Genomic DNA, 21771 nt, shown 5'->3' on the forward strand with positions numbered 1-21771 from the left:
TGGTCAAATGGGCAGATAAGTGGCAGATGGACTTTAACCCTGAAAAGTGTGAGATGATACACTTTGGAAGGAGTAATTTGCCAAGGAAGTATTCAATGAACGGAACGGCATGACATAGGAAATTCTGAGGAACAAAGGGACCTTGGCGTGTGTGTCCAAAGATCTCTGAAGGCGGAAGGGCATGTTAGTGGGGGTGGTGAAAAAGGCATATGGGACACTTGCCTTTATCAATCGAGGCATAGATCACAAAAGTAGGGAGGTCATGTTGGAGTTGTAGAGAACCTTAGTGCGGCCACAGCTGGAGTACTGTATGCAGTTCTGGTCACCACATTATAGGAAGGATGTGATTGCACTGGAGGGGGTGCAGGGGAGAATCACCAGGATGTTGCCTGGGATGAAACATTTAAGTTATGAAGAGAGGTTGGGTTGACTTGGGCTGTTTTCATTGGAGCAGAGAAGACTGAGGTGCGACCTGATCGAGGTGTACAAGATTATGAGGAGCATGGACTGAGTGGATCGGCAGCAGCTGTTCCCCTTAGTTGAAGGGTCAGTCACGAGGGGGCATAAGTTCAAGGTGAGGGGCATGAGGTTTGGATGTGAGGAAAAACCTTTTTACCCAGAGGGTGGTGATGGTCTGGAATGCACTGCTTGGGAGGGTGGTGGAGGCAGGTTGCCTCACATCCTTTAAAAAGTACCTGGGATGAGCACACGGCACATCATAACATTCAAGGCTATGGGCCAAGTGCTGGTAAATGGGATTAGGTAGGTAAGTCAGGTGTTTCTCATGCGTCGGTGCAGACTCGATGGGCCAAAGGGCCTCTTCTGCACTGTGATTTAGCTTAATGTAAATCCTCGAGAACTGGTGGTCTGATTCCTGGATTTAGAGTTGCATCTCAATCATAGCGCTTAAAATATAGGTTATGACAGTTATTTAAAGTTTTCCTCTGGGATTTTTAAATAACTCAGCTTTACCAACTGCTCGGTTATCACACTCCCTACTAATTTTTTGGGCCAGATTTTGTGGTCAACGGCAAAGCAAGCTTTAGTGATCTCTTGCGAGAACTCCACCTCTATTATTGTGCACTGGTTGCAGTATTCTTTACTGGACATTCACTGGAGTGATACCATCAAGTCACCCAAGTAGCCAACCAAATTGAAGGATTTTCACAGAATTCCAAACTAAACTAAAAGCACCAAAAGAAAATCACTAATTTACTTAATTATTTATTTTACATACAGCAAATCGAAGATTGGGACATACATGGGGTGAAGTTCGAAGCCATAATATTCTGAAAAAAACTTTTAAAATTTGTCAAAAATGTAGCTTAAAAAAACCTTCTAATCATTTAACAGCAAACCAGTTTTGAAATTATTTTTTCAGGGTCAGTTCTGTTGTTCAAATGTTATTAATCACATTACCATTAAAAACCCAATTAAACTTGATCCAACAAGATGCAACTTTTTAAAATGGGTTTCAACTGGTAATGTGGAGGTGGGAAAGTTTAAATTCTCAGATTTCAATGATTGCCAACTCTGGGGGCAGGGACCATGCCAAAGCCTGTGTTGAAGCCCCAAGTGACACATCACCACTTCAAGATTTCTGCGCTAATCTACACATGCTTAATGACCTGGAGTTGACCATTTCCCACTTAATAGTGTACATTATTTTGCACAAATAGTGGACAACTGATTAGACCTCATATTATGCTATAAATTGTCCACAAGAAGCTATGCTACAGCTGTCCAAAATTACTCTCCCCATTTCCTGCTCCTGCGGGGAAGGGGTTTGTTCCGCATCTCTCCAGGCAGCCTTGCTGAAATCAAGATTTCACTCATGTTCTAAGCACGGTACCTAATTTACACTGGGATGACAAGATAAATTGAAATGCTTTTCCAATACACTACTTGCAAATAGGGTTGCACATTACAAATAAAATTTGCGACATTTGTCATTTAAGAATTCTAACTGACTTGATGTTTCAAGTATGAATATAGTTCAAATGTCCCTAACCTTTATAAAAATTCATATGGCTTAGTGGGTAAATGCATTGTAGAGTGTGCTGTTCAAGAAGATTCTAAATGTAATGCTTAGATCAGCCAAGTGTTTGCAGGGGCACTAGAACTGGCCTTAACATTCCAAGTAGAGAAGGAAGAGGGGGAAAGCCATGGTTCCTACTCCTGATCACATTGACAATGTAGACAATTGTAGACTCAGTATCTGCTCTGGGCAGCCACATAGCTTGGAAGCTGTCTAGATTCTCAGTTGGGGCAACCAGTGAAACTGTATCATGGAGTTTCCTCCTCCAGCGTGGTTAGGATGGGAGTGATGGTAATTAATCAAGGTTATAAAATGTTAGATCATTTTGGAACTAGGAACTAAATTAAAGAACAGGTCCTCAAGGGTTATAATCTCTGGATTACTACCCGAGCCACGTGCAAATTGGCATTGGGACGCGAGAATAAGGGAAGTAAACACGTGGCTAAAGGAGTGGTGCGGGAAAGAGGGGTTCCATTTCGTGGGGCACTGGCATCAGTATCTGTACCGTTGGGATGGTCTCCACCTGAACCGATCTGGGACCAATGTTCTAGCGAAAAGTGTATATAGGGTGGTCAACAGGACTTTAAACTAGAAAGTTGGGGGGTGGGGGGAGGGTAAAACTCCAAGAAGCATGACTAATGGGAAACAAAGCAGCAGGTTAGCATGTGGGGGGGGTGGATTCAACTTCATGGAAAATTATGAAAAAACTTAAAAGGGAGAGCCCAGGAGAGGCTACTAAAGTCCCCAGGACACAAAATAGGACAGAGTGTTTGGAAAGGGCTAGGAATCTAACTTCAAGCACATCAGATAAAGGGATGACAATGAGAAAGGGGACGGGAAATAAAGGACTGAAGGTGTTGTATCTGAATGCACGCAGTATACGAAATAAGGTAAATGAGCTTGTGGCGCAGATTGAAATTGGCAGGTATGATGTGGTGGGCATCATGGAGACATGGCTGCAAGGGGATGAGGACTGGGAGCTAAATATCCAAGGATATACATCCTATCGAAAAGATAGGCAGGTTGGCAGAGGGGGTGGGGTTGCTTTGTTAGTAAGAAATGAAATTAAATCAATATCAAGAAATGACGTAGGGTCAGATGATGTAGAATTTGTGTGGGTAGAGTTGAGGAACCGCAAAGGTGAAAAAACCATAACGGGAGTTATGTACAGGCTTCCGAACAATAGTCAGGATGTGGGGCACAAGATACACCAGGAGATAGAAAAGGCGTGTAAGAAAGGCAAGGTTACAGTGATCATGGGGGATTTCAATATGCAGGTAGACTGGGAAAATCAGGTTGGTAGTGGATCCCAAGAAAAGGAATTTGTAGAATGTCTACGAGATGGCTTTTTGGAGCAGCTTGTGGTGGAGCACACTAGTGAACAGGCAATTCTAGATTTAGTGATATGTAATGAGGCAGATTTGATAAGGGAGCTTAAGGTGAAGGAACCCTTAGGAGGAAGTGACCATAATATGATAGAATTTACCTTGCAATTTGAGAGGAAAAAGCTGGAATCAGATGTAATGGTATTACAGTTGAATAAAGGCAACTACAGAGGCATGACGGAGAGCTGGCCAGAATTGACTGGGAGATGAGCCTAGCAGGAAAGACAGTGGAACAGCAATGGCAGGAGTTTCTGGGAGTAATTTGGGAGACACAGCAAAAATTCATCCCTAAGAAGAAGAAGCATACTAAAAGGAGGGCAAGGCAACCATGGCTGACAAGGGAAGTCAGGGACAACATAAAAGCTAAAGAGAAAGCATACAATGCGGCGAAGAGCAGTGGGAAACCAGGGGATTGGGAAGCCTACAAAGACCAACAGAGGACAACTAAAAAAGAAATAAGGAGGGAGAAGATTAAATATGAGAGTAAACTAGCCAATAATATAAAAGAAGATTGCAAGAGCTTTTTTAGATATATAAAGGGTAAGAGAGAGGCAAAAGTGGACATTGGGCCGCTGGAAAATGACGCTGGAGAAGTAGAAGTGGGGAACAAAGAAATGGCGGAGGAACTGAATAGGTACTTAGCGTCAGTCTTCACGGTGGAAGACACGAGTAACATCCCCAAAGTTCAAGAGAGTCAGGGGGCAGAGTGGCCATTACCAAGGAGAAGGTGCTAGGAAAACTGAAAGGTCTGAAGGTGGATAAATCACCTGGGCCAGATGGATTACACCCCACAGTTCTGAAGGAGATAGCTGAAGAGATAGTGGAGGCGTTAGTGGTGATCTTTCAGGAATCACTGGAGTCAGGGAGGGTCCCAGAGGACTGAAAAATCACTAATGTAATCCCCCTGTTTAAGAAGGGAGTGAGGCAAAAGATGGGAAATTACAGGCCGATTAGCCTGACCTTGGTCGTTGGTAAGATTTTAGAGTCCATTATTAAGGATGAGATTTCAGAATACTTGGAAGTGCATGGTAAAATAGGGCAAAGTCAGCATGGTTTCATCAAGGGGAGGTCATGTCTGACAAATCTGTTAGAATTCTTTGAGGAGGTAACAAGTAGGTTAGACGAAGGAGAGCCAATGGATGTTATTTACTTGAACTTCCAGAAGGCCTTTGGCAAGGTGCCGCACAGGAGGATGCTCAGTAAGATAAGAGCCCATGGTGTTAGAGGCAAGGTACTAGCATGGATAGAAGATTGGCTGTCTGGCAGGAGGCAGAGAGTGGGGATAAGGGTGTCCTTCTCAGGATGGCGGCCGGTGACTAGTGGAGTTCCGCAGGGGTCAGTGTTAGGACCACAACTTTTCACTTTATACATTAATGATCTAGATGAAGGAACTGAGGGCATCCTGGCTAAGTTTGCAGATGATACAAAGATAGGTGGAGGGACAGGTAATATTGAGGAGGCGGGGAGGCTGCAGAAGGATTTGGACAGGTTAGGAGAATGGGCAAAGAAGTGGCAGATGGAATACAACGTGGGGAAGTGTGAGGTCATGCACTTTGGTAGGAAGAATAGAGGCATCGACTATTTTCTAAATGGGGAGAGAATTCAGAAATCTGGAGTGCAAAGGGACTTGGGAGTCCTAGTCCAGGATTCTCTTAAGGTTAACTTGCAGGTTGAGTCAGTAGTTAGGAAGGCAAATTCAATGTTGGCATTTATTTCGAAAGGACTAGAATATAAAAGCAGGGATGTGCTGCTGAGGCTTTATAAGGCTCTGGTCAGACCACATTTAGAATATTGTGAGCAATTTTGGGCCCCATATCTTAGGAAGGATGTTCTGGCCCTAGAGAGGGTCCAGAGGAGGTTCACGAGAATTATCCCAGGAATGAAAGGCTTAACATATGAGGAACGTTTGAGGACTCTGGGTCTATACTCGATGGAGTTTAGAAGGATGAGGGGGGATCTGATTGAAACTTACAGAATACTGAAAGGACTGGATAGAGTGGACGTGGGGAAGATGTTTCCATTAGTAGGAGAGACTAGGACCTGAGGGCACAGCCTCAGAGTAAAGGGAAGACCTTTTAGAACAGAGATGAGGAGAAACTTCTTTAGCCAGAGAGTGGTGAATCTATGGAATTCATTGCCACAGAAGGCTGTGGAGGCCAGGTCATTGAGTGTATTTAAGGCCGAGATAGATAGGTTTTTGATTGGTAAGGGGATCAAAGGTTACAGGGAGAAGGCAGGAGAATGGGGTTGAGAAACTTATCAGCCATGATTGAATGGAGGAGCAGACTCGATGGGCCAAATGGCCTAATTTCTGCTCCTATGTCTTATGGACAATTATACTGGTTCTAACATTTTAATATGTGCTATTTCCATATGGTGCAGTAACTTGACAACATGTTGAATGATACTTCGGTTTCAGACTGCTCAAGATAAGTCACTTGTTGCAAAATAGAAATGAAATCAATATAATGTGTTAATTTTATTCCATTGTTGGCCAGTTCAGAAAAATTACTGTACATAGGGAAATATACAACACTGAATCTTTCTGATCTTTAGTATTTAGCACAAGTGCAAAATGTTCTCTCAAAAATTGAGGGTGTCTGTTCTATACTTGCCCACTGAAAGCACTAATGTTCCTTAATGGCTGCCTGGCACTGAAAAAGTTGATGAACAATATTCATCTGACTGTAAGGGTGACTGAAAAATTAAGAGAAAACATATCAACTAAATATGAACACCAATGTGAAAGTGACAGGAGAAAGGAGTTTTGAAGATTCCACTCAACTGCTGGTGAACCAATACATAGAAATAGTACCCCACTCAACCTTGCTCTCACTAATCTACCTGTAGCAGCTGCAAGGAGTGACCAAAGTTCTCAGGAGCAGCAAATGTGTCTTCAGTGGACATTGTCATAAATAGTGATGGGCAATTAAGCTATTAACATGAAAAAGCTCCACGAACATCCTTTTTAAAATTCATTTACAGGATGTGGGTATCACTGTCTAGGCCAGCATTTATTGCCCATCCCTAATTGTCCCTTGAGGTGGTGGTGAGCTACTTTCTTGAACTGCTGCAGTCCCTGTGGTGTAGATACACCCACAGTGCTGTTAGGGAGTGAGTTCCAGGATTTTGACCCAGTGACAGTGAAGGAATGGCATTAGATTTCAAAGTCAGGATGGTGAGTGGCTTGGAAGGGAACTTCCAGGTAGTGGTGTTCCCATGTTTCTGCTGCCCTTGTTCTTCTAGATGGTAGCGGTCGTGGGTTTCAAAGGTGCTGCCTAAGGAGCCTTGGTGAGTTTCTGCAGTGCATCTTGTAATGGTACACACTGCTGCCACTGTTCGCCAGTGGGGTGGGTGTGAATGTTTGCAGAAGGGGTGCCAATCAAGTGTGCTGCTTTGCCCTGGATGGTGCCAAGCTTCTTGAGTGTTGTTGGAACTGCACTCATCCAGGCAAGTGGAGAGTATTCCATCAAACTCCTGACTTTTGCCTTGTAGATGGTGGACAGGCTTTGGGAAGACAGGGGGTGAGTTACTCACCGCAGGATTTCCAGCCTCTGACCTGCTCTTGAAGCCACAATATTTATATGTCTAATCCAGTTCAGTTTCTAGTGTTTTTAGCATATATTGGATCAAAGCATCAATCCCCATGGAGATGCCCAAGACCTATAATTTCTGGAGCACATTCACCATTCAGAAAGGAAATATGGGACACCAAGTTACCATCCTATACTTCTACCTTCTGTTCAAAACATAACCAATGGAAATTAGTGCAGTTAGAACAAATAATTTAAAGGTTAAACCATTACATAAATTATGTGGGATCTTATTTTCTATACCATTCCTCAATCCACATCCTTGCTCTCCCTTTCTCAAAGCAACAAGGCAGTATGATAGTATTATTTGGGACAACATGAGAGCTTTACTGGCATTTAAATTTGATAAGGATGCTATAGTTATGGTCACATATGCATGACTGGGTGCACTTAATTTAACAAATTAAAAGCACAAAGACTGGTTTTAACAATTATTTTCATGGTTGAACAGAAAAAAAAAATCCTACCTATTCTGGAATCAGGATATAAAATTTCCCGAGGATTACTGTAACATGCGTCCAGGTCAAAAGGCTCTTTTTTGTAGAAAGTAATGACTTTGGAGAACGGTGCTGGATGATTTTTGTTGAAAACTTCACACTCTCTGAAAGAATTCAAACATTCAGAAACAAATCTACAAGATGACTAACAATTTAATGCTATTACTTTGTTGCAAAATGTTATCTGCTGGTATTGTTACATTTTTAAACAGCTGGCTCATTCGGTTATCAATTTTATCATGTTCCAGAAAAAGGAACAAACTACCTTCTGGCAGAGGAATGTGTGTAAATGTCCTTGTTTTTTAAAATCTTGTAGTTTAGTCCAAGGAAAACTTGTTACACACCAAAGAAATCATACGCCCACACTGCACAAATTGTCCCACCTATTCTGGAATCAGGATATAAAATTTCCCGAGGATTAGCGTAACACACGTCCAGGTCAAAAGGCTCTTTTTTGTAGAAAGTAATGACTTTGGAGAACGGTGCTGGATGATTTTTGCTCCAGCATGGCCACTTTATTCAATCTTCCTTCGAGGACAAGGATGATAACATATGACAAAAAAAAAGGTTCTGTTGAAGGGTCATGAGGACTCGAAACGTCAACTCTTTTCTTCTCCGCCGATGCTGCCAGACCTGCTGAGTTTTTCCAGGTAATTCTGTTTTTGTTTTGTGATGATAACATATGAATGAGACAAGGAAAGGATTAGGTAGTCCATTGAGCCTGTTCTGTTGCAAATGATATATTGATCATGTGACACTATCTGCAATACATTAGGCCAATAGGAAATTAAAAATTGAAAACTGCGTATCAAAACTGTGTTTTATTATTTTTAAAAATTGACTTTCTGCCAAACCAAAAAGGATGGCTGCTCCAAGTCACATGACCACAGGGTTGGACCTTTGTTCTGGGAGCTACCCACAGCAGTTATGAGAAAAAAAAATCCTCCTCTCATCATCATGGAAACTCACACCCAATTGTAACGACATTATAATCATGAAACCAGGGGACTCCCAGATTGAAACTTTTTATGCCTGCAGAACTGTTAACAGACCCACCTAACACCTGGGATTGTACAGGTCAATTTCAAAACGGGACCATTGAGGAGTCAATAGACATCATTTGCACCTTGATAAGCTTAACCCTTCAGGGGAAATCAGAGGGTCTGCCTAGACAATGGCCTCAATATAGATGACAACTCTTTCAAAAGATAATGGCCAGGACAGTATCACTCCTGAAATCAAAGCCAATTCCAGGCACTAGATAAACTAGGTGAAATCCTTTGTGGAGAAAGGTCACAAGACTTGAGTAGCCATTTTGAAATCTTTGATAAGTGAGAAAACTAGTCTGCTGTTTAACATCCAACCGGTGAACACCAAGAAGCAGGACTTGAGGCTGAATAACAGTCTGCTCCTTGAATCCTATCTCTGCTGGAAGATTTCCTACCATCGATTGCAGAACTGACCCAGTCTGTGTACCAACTTCATCTTGCGGTATCAGCACTAACTGTAAAGAGAACTCTACAACTCTGAACTTCAGCCAGCTGAACTTGAGCTCCTGTGTGAAAGAACTCCTCAATGAACTCTGATAATCATGTGAACTAATATTCATTTCTGTGATTCTTTTACTGTTGCTATCCATAGTTGTAAAGCTTTCTTCTTTTTCCTATCCTCCCCTTACTGTGTGTGTGCAGTGAGACATTGTGAACACTCCTCCATGTGTTTGAACATGAATAAACCAACGTTCTGGGTTAGTCATAATGTGTGTTTGCTGCAACTTATTAGTCAACTGGATCATACAAACTGAGGGTCTAGAAAAACACACCACAGCCATCTTTAAAAATAATTCCAAAACACCTACTGCTTACAGACAGTTGGCGAGGGGAAAGAAGTTCAGTTTGCTTTTCTCTCCTGTTCGTAAAAATACAAGAATTACTATGCACATTCTGTACAATTTCTCCAGAATCTAATGAAACAAGGCAATTGCACCTACATGAGAAAGACAGTTAGTTGGGAATCTTGAAATGCTGACATAATTAGCACAAACTCACTGTGATATTATGTCACCCAACATGAGGCAGATGAACGACGGTGGAGATAAACTAGGATATCAATAGAGTTTCTTGCACTGCAGGGTATATAAAATCGATGCCAACCCCTCCAATACTATCAGTATTCCATTTAAATATTGCCCTCCACACAAGAAAAGGATGCAATGATTACAACAATTCCTTTGGGGCACAGATAAAGATGCCATCAGGTAGGTACTTTATATCAGAACTACTTACCCCAACCCTTCAGTTGCAGATTTCCATTTCAAAGTGATTGGAAAAGGAACTACATCTGTGATGGAAAACTCACGTACTTTAAATGCTGGTGAAAGAATTGCACACTGGGTGAGGGGGTAGTGGGGGAGAGAAAAATAAATGTGGTAGTACAATTTTCAATTATATCTACATTAAAAGGTATTATATGAAAAGTTTGTAAAACAATTCTCTACTGTTAAAACGCAACATGCAACTTAAACTGAATGGAGATTTGATCTTAAGACCTGTGCAAATATTATAAAAGTTAAGTGTATAAACCTTTACACTAAGTGCAGAAGTTAGCATGCAGGTACAACATGTAATCAAGGTGGTTAACAGAATGCTATCCTTTATTATGAGAGGAACTGAACAGAAAAGTAAGGATGCTATGCTTCAGTTCTACAGGGCATTGGTGAGACCACATCTCGAATGCTGCGTGCAGTTTTGGTCTCCTTACTTAAAGAAGGATGTAATTGCATTGGGAGGCAGTTCAGAGGAGGTTTACTAGATTGATATCTGGAATCACCGGGTTGTCTTATGAGTTAAGGTTGGACAGGCTGGGCTTGTTTCCACTGCCATTTAGAAAAGTGAGGGGTGACCTTATTGAAGTATAAAATGGTCTTGATAAGGTGGACATGGAAAGGACGTTTCCTCTTGTGGGCGAGTCCAGAACTAGGGGCCACTGTTTTAAAATTAGGGGTTGCTCTTTTAGGATAGAGATGAGAATTTTTTTTCTCTCAGATGTTTGTGCAACTTTGGAACTCTCTGCCTCAGAAGGTAGTGGAAGCAGGGTCACTGAATATTTTTAAGGCAGAGGTAGACTGATTCCCTTGCCTAACAAAAATCTAAGGTTATCAGGGATAGATGGGCATGTAGAACTCAAAACACAAACAGATCAGCCAAGGTCTTCTTGAATGGCAGAGCTGGTTCAAGGGGCCGAATGACCTACTTCTGCGCCTATTTCATATGCCACCAGTCGTCATTAGCTCTTAGTACAGTTATAAAGAAAAGCAATGAGAGATAACTTGGCAAAATAGCAAGCTGGATTGTTTTCCTATTGGAGCATAACTGACCAAATTTGACAATGGAAAGACAGGTTCAATTCGCTTAATGGCCTCTGTCCTACCTCTAAAACGCCAGACTACATCTTTTTCCAATACCCATATGGATTGATTAACATTTAGAATTTGATTCCTACCCCTTTTCTGTACTGGTTATTAAGGTTTTATCTAACAATCTGTAGGTCTAAACTTAGATTAGAGCTTTTACTAACATATTAGAAGAAAAGTTATTGGTAAACTAGACTGATTACAGGAATCTCTGGTAGATACTGCACTGAAAGCTATTGATAGATGCCCCCGTATTAGCTTAAAACAAAGATCACTGATAGAAACCACTTACACAATTCTTCTGATGAAGAGGATTTTCAAACCATGCAACTGGTAAAGTACTTAAATAATCTTATTGTAGCTCAGCATTTAAGCCCAGACTGTAAATGCATGATAATTTGAAATATTTCCTAACTTTCCTGCTTTTCTGAACAGGTCAGCTGACTTAAATTTCAGAAATACATTCCAAGACATGTGTTCAATTTGATAAGTCTGTTATTTACCATTTATTATGTGTGGATTATTCAATTTCCCCCATTACCAAGGCAAAGAACATGACTGAAGACATACATGATACAGTAATAACAAAAAGGATTCCAACCTCAAAAGCAGCTAAAGATGTGTTTAAGGACAAAAGAAGAAAAATCCATTTTTCATCAGTTTATACATGATCAAACATGAGCCAGAAATTTACCTGCAATGCACAACCTCGTGCTACAGCTTCATCTGCATTAAGTGTCATGCTCAAATCTTTGTGAAAGAATTTTGCAATTCTTTCTTTCACTGCTGGAATTCTTGTTGCCCCACCCAAAATTTCAACAGAGTAGATGTCTTCAAATTGCAATTCTATAATTAAAACACAGTTACTACTAACAGGACACATTTCACAGTGCACAAACATTTTACACAATGGATTAACACAAAGAAAAGTATTTATTTTCTAGCAGAGTGCACTGATCTGAGATCAACAATTATTTAAGTTGCAGTAATGCTATTTCACTAAGCATGGGCTTGTGTCATGCTCACTTTGAAGTAGACATATTATACACACACCCGAGGGGAAGAAAAGTTTTAAAATAATATCTGCATAAACACAGCGAATGCATTCCAAATGTATCTTTGGATTGTTTAGCCAGATAAAAATCACACTGGTGCTTGAAACACTGATTTTGCAGCTTACTAGTCTTTTAATTTTTGTTCCAAAGTCAGGAAATTCCTGACTCCCGAGTCAGGTTCGTGGAGAAAGCGCTCTGGATGGCCTGATCTTCATTCCGGGGAGTGGGTATTAAGAGGAGTTTGGCTCGCAGCTGCCAGAAACATTTGAGGCAGCCACAGGGCCTGCCTGTTACAGAGGTGGCTGTCTGAAAGGCTGGCCTCTGTGTTCCAGCACTTTGTCCCAGCTACAGAGCAAACAAAAAACAGCCCTCTAACCCTCACCCCTCACACACACACCACCCCCAATTCATACCAACCCATGCCACCTCATGCCCCCAACTCGCCTCTATGACCCCCATACCAAACTATGCCCCTCTACCCACCCCCATGGCCCTTTGTAGCCAATTTTATGCCAATTCATGCCAAACCATACCCAACCACCACCTTTTGCCTTTACACCCTCCATGTCAACTCACCCAGTATCCACCATGGGCAGATCTCAGGGCCCATGCTGAGATTAAAATAAAGTTCTAAGTATCTATTGTGGATTTCACAATTTTAAAAAAAACAATCATTGTTAAAAAACCAGTCATTATATTTAAATTTCTTCAACTATTTAATCCTTTATAAAAACAAACTTTTGTATTCATAGCCCCAAATCAAAGACTTTATAACCACTTGGAGCTGTCAATCAAACTGAACTGGCAGGTACCCCACTGTGATAGTGATAAGTTGTGGAATCAGTCATGCAGCACAAATCCCATACTGATAACCCTCAGGCTTATGTCAACAGACAGTGAAATAGCAAGCACTAAAAAGCTACATGCCAAGAGATTTAAATATTTGACAGCTTGACAATTCCAACAAATTCATCCGCTTTTTTACACACATTCACGTCAACTTTTAACAACCCCAAGGCTAGGCTGGACGTCCACCCACCAACCAACCACCCCCCCTCCCCCCATCCCACCAAAAGGGTAGCCTTAGTGTGCACTTTCCACCCCATGTCTCCCTTTTCCTCTCTAATCATCATTCTAACTTTTTTTTAAAGTTTAGATAACTCATCCCAAGTGAATCACTTCCTCTTTCTCGCTGCAGGATTTGGAGAAATTTTTTATCCTTTATTTTACTTAGAATCAACAAACAGACAAAACAACCATGACCCAAATTATAAATATGAATTTATTACTGTCAGCATTACTCCTTTAAAATGCTTTCCATTTTTTCTTTTTTCAATATTGAACATATTGTTACAATTTATTTGCTTTAATTATTGCCAGATTTCACTGAATTTAACTCAGTGTTATAAACCTAGTTCCTAGTCTTTGGCAAATTTGAATCCCAGATGGTTCATTTGCCAGGGCAATGTCATGCTGCCTGACTCTTGCTTGGCAGTTAACTGTCAGTCACCATCAAGTGGTGCATTCTCCATGGTAACACCTCTACCAGAGTCCACTTGTGAACCAATCAGCATTCTTCTCATACAGGATAAGTGTGTTGTTTCCCCTGATATTGGTGTTTTCTTGCAAATTGTCCTGATGAGTGCAAGATGAAATTCTTCGACACAAAAAGTATTTTTTTTCCAGCAATACTCAAGTTATGTACCACCAAATGACTATAGACTATATAGATGACTATATACTTATGCATGCTGTCTCAAGCATAATATAACTTCCATTGCTTGTATAATGCCCGCATCTTCAACAGATAATGGGTAATGACTATAGATTATTCAAATGAATTTATTCAAACTATTCTAAAGCCAAAGTGACAAGCTACCATTGTAGTTTTCAAATGGAAATCTATAAAGAGTTCCCAGAGGTTTGCATTATCAATTTACTACAAGTATTTGGGTGTCTGACAGCGCAGCAAGAGTTCAGGTGATGTGGCAGGAAGAAATTGAGAGCTGTGCCTCAAGCAAACTATCAGGATTAGAGTAGAGTTCAGGAAACATGCACCATAAAGTACATTTCAAGTAGGTTATTGTTTGGCTCTGCTGTGGAAAATACAGGAGCCTCCACGCAATTTACAATAATCTCACCCCTCCTTTACAATCTAATGCCAGATGAAACTTAAAAGGGATGTGAATGATGATGGTCCTGTCAACTATTAAAACAATTCAGGTCTATGTAGGAATAAATCTTAAAACAACGTAAATGATACTTAAGGATATTGGGAACTGATCATCCAACACTACTGAAACAACACTTCCAAGTTTAGCTTCAAAGTGCTGACAGAAGAGTGTAATAATGGCATGGTAAGTTAACATGGGCAATTTCCATTATAAAAATTAGGACAGAATACACAACTTAAATGGGCACTGAATTGCACCTTCACATCCTGATTGACTTATCCCAATCTACTATTCCTATTGCACTTGGCAAAAAAAAAATTGCTCATGACTCTTATACGTAAAGTTGAAGTACAGAGTTACAAGTTTACCAGCTTTAAGGAGGTCACTTACTGGCTTGTTCCATTATGCTTTTTAAAGGGGTCTCCACTTTGCTTAAAAATGAAGCACAAAGTTCTTCAAACTGTGGTCTGGAAAAGAAAAACAAAATATGGCTAACATATCACATTGCTGCCAAGAGATTTTAAGCAATGCATATAGGATGAATATTTTTAGTTGAGTAAAAAAATTTGAGAAGAGATGACCAATTCCAAAAGATAACCAAGTATCTTATATAGGCATCCTTTTTCAGCAGGATATATAACAAGCTAAGAAGATACTCAAGGAAATTAAGACTAAACTGCAACTAGTTAACATTCTAAATAAAACCACCACCATTACATATTCACAATGTAATTTTCTGGAACTGGTTAATTTAATTACAATACACTTCCATTATACATTTGATACAGCCACTTTTAGGTATGTTAACAATGCAACAAATTTTAAATCTGCACATAGTAGAAACTGGCCAAGATCTCACTACAGTACTGCACTCCATCCAATCTTTCCTGGCAGAGTGACTTTTGTGGGAGATGCAGTCTGTGTCAGTTATAAGAAAGGTTATGTTCAGGTTGATCTATGACAGCAGATCTAAATTCTTCAAAAATTTAATTTTATAAATTGCCTTTGCATTTCCTCCCTCCCTTCAATTCAGCAAGTACAAAATAACAGAACTCAATTTGGAATGAAAGGACACAAAATACCTGTTCATTCTACCAGAAACATCAATATCGTTCATGAAGCACTCTATGTTCATTGGGAGATCAGATGCATTTGCACTCATTAGCTTCTTCAATTTCTCACACTCCTGGTACAGGCGGAGCAAAGCTCTACCATTAGCCTTCACATTTAATTTATATTTAGTCTTGAATTCTTCACAAAAGTGATCTACCAAGGCCTCATCAAAATTCTTTCCACCCAAGTAGGGATCAAATGCAGTTCCCAGAACCTATAATTTGAGAGAAAAAAAAGAAGTCATTACAAAGATAGTGTTCCAAATGCATTAATGCTTGGCTTTCTGCAATAACTAACAGCTTTGCACAGTTACATAATATTCAAAATCATTTAGAATACTGGCAAGTTCATACAACAAATATTATACACACAGGGTGCAATACAGGTTCAATGAAAAGCTGTCTTTAGCAGTTTACTTGGAAACAGCATGCAGGAAAAAAGCTCAACCAGCACCAGGATTCAAATGCTGTATTGAACACATTGGGAAAGTTTATTCTGCAGATAACCACAGTACTGCAACTGGACCAAGAATACTATTGCTCAATTAATTTGGTCTATAGCTTCTCAAAGCAGTTTCCATGTTTGGATATCTATCAATTTACAAGTAAAATGAGCAATGTCCCCAAAAATCCCTACTCAAAGCGTTACTGAAGTAATCTGAAAATCTTCTGGAAAAGTTATCAAAGGGCAAACAAATCTCTCTGTCAATCTTCAAGGAGCTAACCTTAAAAAAAATGTAATATCAACACAAAATAAGTTCTCCCCAATTTCATGTTTCTATATTACCTTAAATGTATTTTAAGCAGACAATAATACATGCATAATACTGATTTAATGCAAGTTTAACCCAAAACTTTTGCAAGTTAATTTAGAATCATAGCTTCCTAATTGCTCAAAGCATTCAATAAGTGAGTAGTTAATCCATGATAATCAGGAAAGCCCAAGACTGATTCCCTGTCTGTTTCAAGTTAGCTGATCTTGCTCAGGATAGCAGGCATCTACCATTAGCTTCAGCAACCTGAGGGAGCAAGGAGGAAATAGAAACAGTTGTTGCTGCTGATGTTATACAGCAACCCATGCTCGAAAATCACACATGGAGAAAACAGGAAATGGGCTCAATTGCAATGTCATACCTCATCCCTGTCCCAAGATCAAATGACCTAGTAACACTCATCAAATATTAAACATGAATAATGGTCACTTGGGCAAGATACTGAATGGTGACTAGTGTCCACAGAACTGAATTCCAGTCTTTAGGAGGGCAGAGGAGAAAATTGACATTGTTTAAAGCTGACTGAAAATATGCTTAATTGGATTTAAAAATAAATTTTAAATAAAAAAATCAATCATAAAAACCTCCAAGCTAATTATGCCTACAAATCCAGTTTCAGATAACCAAGTCCTTTACAAAAAAGTACTAAAGTCTAACTAAATCTGATTATTTGTACAGCAAAAGATTTTGGGCCATTAAAGTATACAAGCAGTCTCCAGCTTGCCTAATATCACTAAGCTAAGAACCCTTAAAAATTGTCAAGCTTGGTGAAAATACGAGGTGATCTTATCAACATCCTGGGGGGTTACCATATACCAGAAACTGAACAGGACCAGCCATATAAATACTGCAGCAGTGACAGCAGGTCATAGACTGGGAACTCTGCAGTGAGTAGCTCACCTCCAACTCCCCAAAGCTTGTCAACCATCTACAAAGTACAATCTACAAGTCAGGAGTGATGGAATACTCTCCACTCACCTGGATGAGTACAGCTCCAACAACACTCAAGAAGCTCGGTACCATCCAGGACAAAGCAGCCTGCTTGATTGGCACCCCATTCGCAACCCTTAACATTCAATTCCTCCACCACCAACACACAGTGGCAACAGTGTGCAGCAACTACAGATGCACTGCAACTCACCAAGACTCCTTCAACAGCACGTTCCAAACCCATGACCTCTAATATCTAGATGTCAAGGGCAGCAGATGCATAGGGACAACTGCCAGTTCTCCTCCAAGCCACACACCATCCTGACTTGGACCTATATTGACATTCCTGCACTGTCACTGGATCAAAATCCTGGAATTCCATTCCTAACAGCACTGTGGGAGTACCTACACCACCAACTTCAAAAGACAATTAGGGATAAGCTATAAATGCTGCTCCAGCCAGCAACACACGCATGCCAGAACAAATAAATAAATAAAAGTCAAGGTAATGTTCAGGTCATCACCTAGCTTCTAGCCCCAAGCAGGGGTTCTTCTACACAATGATAGTGGGCACAAGAGGAAATGAGACATGGTCCTACAATTGACATTTTATGCAAAGTTAACCGCAGTGGATAGGAAAAAGAAAAACTGTGCACTCTTCTTGCAACTGACTCTCTACTTTTACACTAATTTTCTCTCACCATCTTCCATTCATCTTCCTTTCTCTCTTCTGATCACTGTTTCTCTCTCATCTTCTCCACCTCAATTCCCTTTTCCTTTCATTGGTTATTGGGAACTGGACAGACATTTGAGGCTGTAAATCACAATGGTCAGAAATGACCTGTGTCCATCTCTTGGAGCAGGGATGTCGTAACATGCCTTGAAGTCCAATGCAAAGTAATAGAAGTCAGAACTTGGGTTCAAAAACAAGGAGGCCAGAGCCCTGGAGTTAGCTGCACAGTAATAGTGGGATAGTGGTTCTCACATCTTTCTCTATGGCTGTGGAACATGGACAACCTATCAGTATCTCAAAGCAATTAGATGCATCCCACCTTGCTGCAACGTCAAGCAGCAGGGCAAAATCCCTAACACTGAAGTTCTTTCAAGGTGTTGCATACCTAGTATCAAGAGCATGCTCATCAGAGCTCAGTTTCACTAGGTCAGGCATGTGGTTTGCATGGAGGATTCCTGCACATCAACAGCCATCTGAGCACAGGAACCTGCACCATAGGATGCCCGAAACAGATACAAAGACATTCTCAAAGCCAATTCAGAGCTTTCAAGTTGGACCCCACAGCGTCGGGAAAAACAACAACCTTGGACAGATCCAAATGGAGACGTCTCCTTCATAAAGCAATTTTAACATTTGAGAACAAAGTCAGGCCCCTACAGGACAAGTGAGCATGCTGCAAAGCCAGTGTGTTCACCTACCCTCAAACAATTACTTCATGTGATATTTGCAAATCAAGATTTGGCTCAACATCATATGTGGGAAGACACTAACCTAGATTTTGAATAATTGGTTTCTACGGTGAATACTCATCCAAAGTGCTGGGATAATCCATCATTATAGCTGGGCTAAACAGCAAACAGAGACTGTCCCAGAGATAACATGGATAACCTGGTACAGAGTTACCCTGAAAATCAGTGAACAGAAGACAGGCCAAGTCTGTGCCCAGTGGATGCCAAATTGTTGAATTCAGGACAACATTGTGCTCAATAGCTAGAGGCTGGATGCAAACATATGACATAAGCAGGAAGCAGTACAGTAGAGACTGATGGCTCCAAATCATGGGGCAGGATTTTGCCCATGACGGGGGTGCTCGGGAAGCCTACCGCCGCCCAAGATCAGCTCCACACCACGATTTCACGCAGGTGGGTAAATTAAGGCCTGCCCTGCGTGGATCACGAGCGGCAGTGCTGCGCGCTGCCTGTGTGGGCAGGAGGATGACAACGAGCCAGGCCTCACGCACAGTTCGTGTATGCGTGAGAAAGAGCGCTTCAATCTCCGAGGCATGGAGCTGCCTCGGCGATTGAAGCGTGTTTAAAAAATTAATAAAGACAGTTAAAATTTAATAAAACATGTCCCCTCATGTGACTGTCACATGAGATGGGATATGTTTTTAATTCCAAAATAAAGTTTTTATTTAATGTTTATTTGCTTTAGGAAACCTCATCCCACTCGTGGATAAGGTTTCCTAAAAAATGTAAAGGTCGCTTGGTCTTTTCGCTTTTCTGCCAACCATAAGGTTGGATGGAGCAGCATAGATTTGAATTTAATTAGATTGTTAATGGTCTTAATAGACCTTTTAATTGTCAATGGGTGTGCAGCCGACTCTGGTGCGCGCCCGCCGAACAAAATAACGTAAAATGACGTCATCGTGCGTCATTTTATGCTCGGGTGTGTGCCAAGTGTAATATTCTGCCCATGGAGATGGTGGCGAGAGCAAGACTCAACTTGGTGGCTCTTAAGCTAGGTATTCAGTTGAAACTATTTTTCTTGCATGGCGTGAGGCCAGCCAAGCACGATACAAAATAACGAGGTTAGTGTGAGCTTGCATTCTCTTTCATGTGCCTCACAATTGGGAGAGGGGGGGTCAACTGTTGGAATGATTGGGGATGTGAAGGACAATTTTAATAGATTTTTTTTGTGGAATTGATATTCATTAAGGTGTAACAATTTTTGGACTGAAGAGAAGATGGGTAACAAGCTTTTCTGATAGCTGTATCTTGCACATTTCCTGCTGTAATGTGATTGATCTTGATAGAAAAATAAAATTGGGAGAAAGATTTTACATAATATGATGGTGGCAGCTATAGTATACAAAAGGTGAAACAGACATTTAACCACTGAGGAAGAAAACTAGCATATTACGAGAACATAATCTAATTATTTCTTACAGAAGCGTTTCTGATAACAGCCAAAGTCTGAGAAGGGACAAGGAATAAATGTTAAAGAAAAAAAAACACAAGGACCTGTTTATGCAATGAACTGAGCTAACACAAGCTATTTTGCCTATCCAATAGGCAAAACCATTTTGTGTAAAAAGTGCCCCAATAGACCACATGCAGTCAGCTGATACTTTGTCTTTGAAACCACTTTGAAATACATTCTGTATTTTTACTGTGAAGCCTCTGACTCAAAGCCTCAGCTGTAGCTCAGTTGGTAGCACTCTTGCCTCTTGAGTCACAATATTCTATGTTCAAGTCCCACTCCAGTGCTTGAACTCAGAAATTGAGGCTAACACTCCAATGCGGTGCAGAGATTTTTTGTTTTAAAAACCAAAACCCATCTGCCTGCTTGGGCGAGTGCGAAAGACCCCATTGCACACAAGAGGTAGGGAAATTCTCTCTGGCAGCCTGGCCAATGTTTATCCCTCAATCAACAGCAATATAAAAGATTATCTGGCCATACGTTATAACAATGACTACATTTCAAAAGTATTTCATTGGACTGTAAGGTGCTTTGAGACATCTGGTAGTTGTAAAAAGCACAATGTAAATGTAAGTCTTTTTTCTTTTTAATATAGGAGGATTAGTTTCTAATCTGTATCAAAAAAGGTTTAAAAAGTTTTTTTAAATGACTAACCTTGAGCTTTCCCTTGTTAAATGCACAAATAGAAGTCTGATAGGCTGAATGTCCCATATCTACAAAGACCACATTCCTTGGTTTCTCTTCTGGAGCTGGTAAGTCCTGTTTGTAAATACCATATGCAAGAGCAACTAGAAAACAGAAAACAGATCAACATCTAAGAATCCTATACGTGTGCTTGGTTTTGTACAATGTTTGTCAAGACTATTACTAAATTGCAGCAGAGAAATCATTCGTCAGCGGCACTGAGCATTAAGCTAATCAACATTCGATACTACAGTAAAAACAAAAAATGCTGGAACTCAGGTCTGGCAGCATCTGTGGAGAGAGAAACAGAGTCAAAGTCGAGTCCGTATGACTCTTTCAGAGCGAAACAGAAGTAGAAATGTGATGGATTTTGTACTGTTTAAGAGGGGGGGAGCAAGATAGAAGGTCAGGGATAGATGGGAGCTAAGGAGAGACTGACAAAGATGTCATGGACACAAGACGAAGGGACTGTTATTGGCAGTGGTAAGGACCTAAAAAAGGCGCTGATAATGGAGAATGTTTTAATAGTAGAACAAGGGTGAGTGCTCTGTGTAAGCGCAACATAGAAACAAGTGATTGGTGGCCCTGTGAGGGTGGGGGGTTGGGGTAAAAGGATAAAGGAATGAATAAATAAAAAATGAAAATAAACAAGAATAAGATTAAAACGGAAATAAACTTTTTTTAAAAATTGGATTTAAAAAGGAGTAGAGATGGAGGAGAATGTTCATGGTCTGAAGCTGTTGAACTCAACGTTAAGTTCAGAAGGCTGTAAAGTGCCTAAACGGAAGATGAGGTGCTGTTCCTCCAGTTTGCGTTGGGCTTCACTGGAACATTGCAGCAGGCCAAGGACAGGCATGTGGGCATGAGAGCAGGATGGGGTGTTGAAATTGCAAGCAACAGGAAAGTCTGGGCCATGCTTGTGTACTGAGCAAAGGTGTTCCACAACGCAGTCATGCCCAGTCTGCGTTTAGTCGCCCCAATGTAGAGGAGACCACATTGGGAGCAGCGAATACAGTAGATCAAATTGAACGATGTGCAAGTGAAGTGCTACAGAGTACTGCAGCACAGGCACACAGTCCCATGCTCACCTCGATCTGAAATACATGAAGCAGTAGTTGCTCAAAATCCATGGAACTGTCCACAGTGAACAGGAAAGCAAACAAAAAGGCGGCTGCTCTTGGCA

General features: G+C 40.7%; 1 protein-coding gene across 1 annotated transcript in view; it reads right to left on the minus strand.

The window, feature by feature from the left end:
• Window positions 1–21771, minus strand: part of hspa4l (heat shock protein 4 like) — a 78994-nt gene that overhangs the window by 25337 nt on the left and 31886 nt on the right. The window contains exons 6-11 of the mRNA XM_078539664.1: window positions 20559–20692; window positions 15237–15481; window positions 14545–14621; window positions 11620–11771; window positions 9799–9902; window positions 7484–7617 (exon numbers count right to left, since the gene is read on the minus strand). Of these exons, the coding sequence (XP_078395790.1) occupies window positions 7484–7617; window positions 9799–9902; window positions 11620–11771; window positions 14545–14621; window positions 15237–15481; window positions 20559–20692 (846 nt within the window). The remainder of the gene's footprint in view (window positions 1–7483; window positions 7618–9798; window positions 9903–11619; window positions 11772–14544; window positions 14622–15236; window positions 15482–20558; window positions 20693–21771) is intronic.

The sequence above is a fragment of the Cetorhinus maximus genome, chromosome 1, assembly GCF_964194155.1.
Source record: "Cetorhinus maximus chromosome 1, sCetMax3.hap1.1, whole genome shotgun sequence".
In the NCBI taxonomy this organism is placed as follows: Eukaryota; Metazoa; Chordata; class Chondrichthyes; order Lamniformes; family Cetorhinidae; genus Cetorhinus; species Cetorhinus maximus.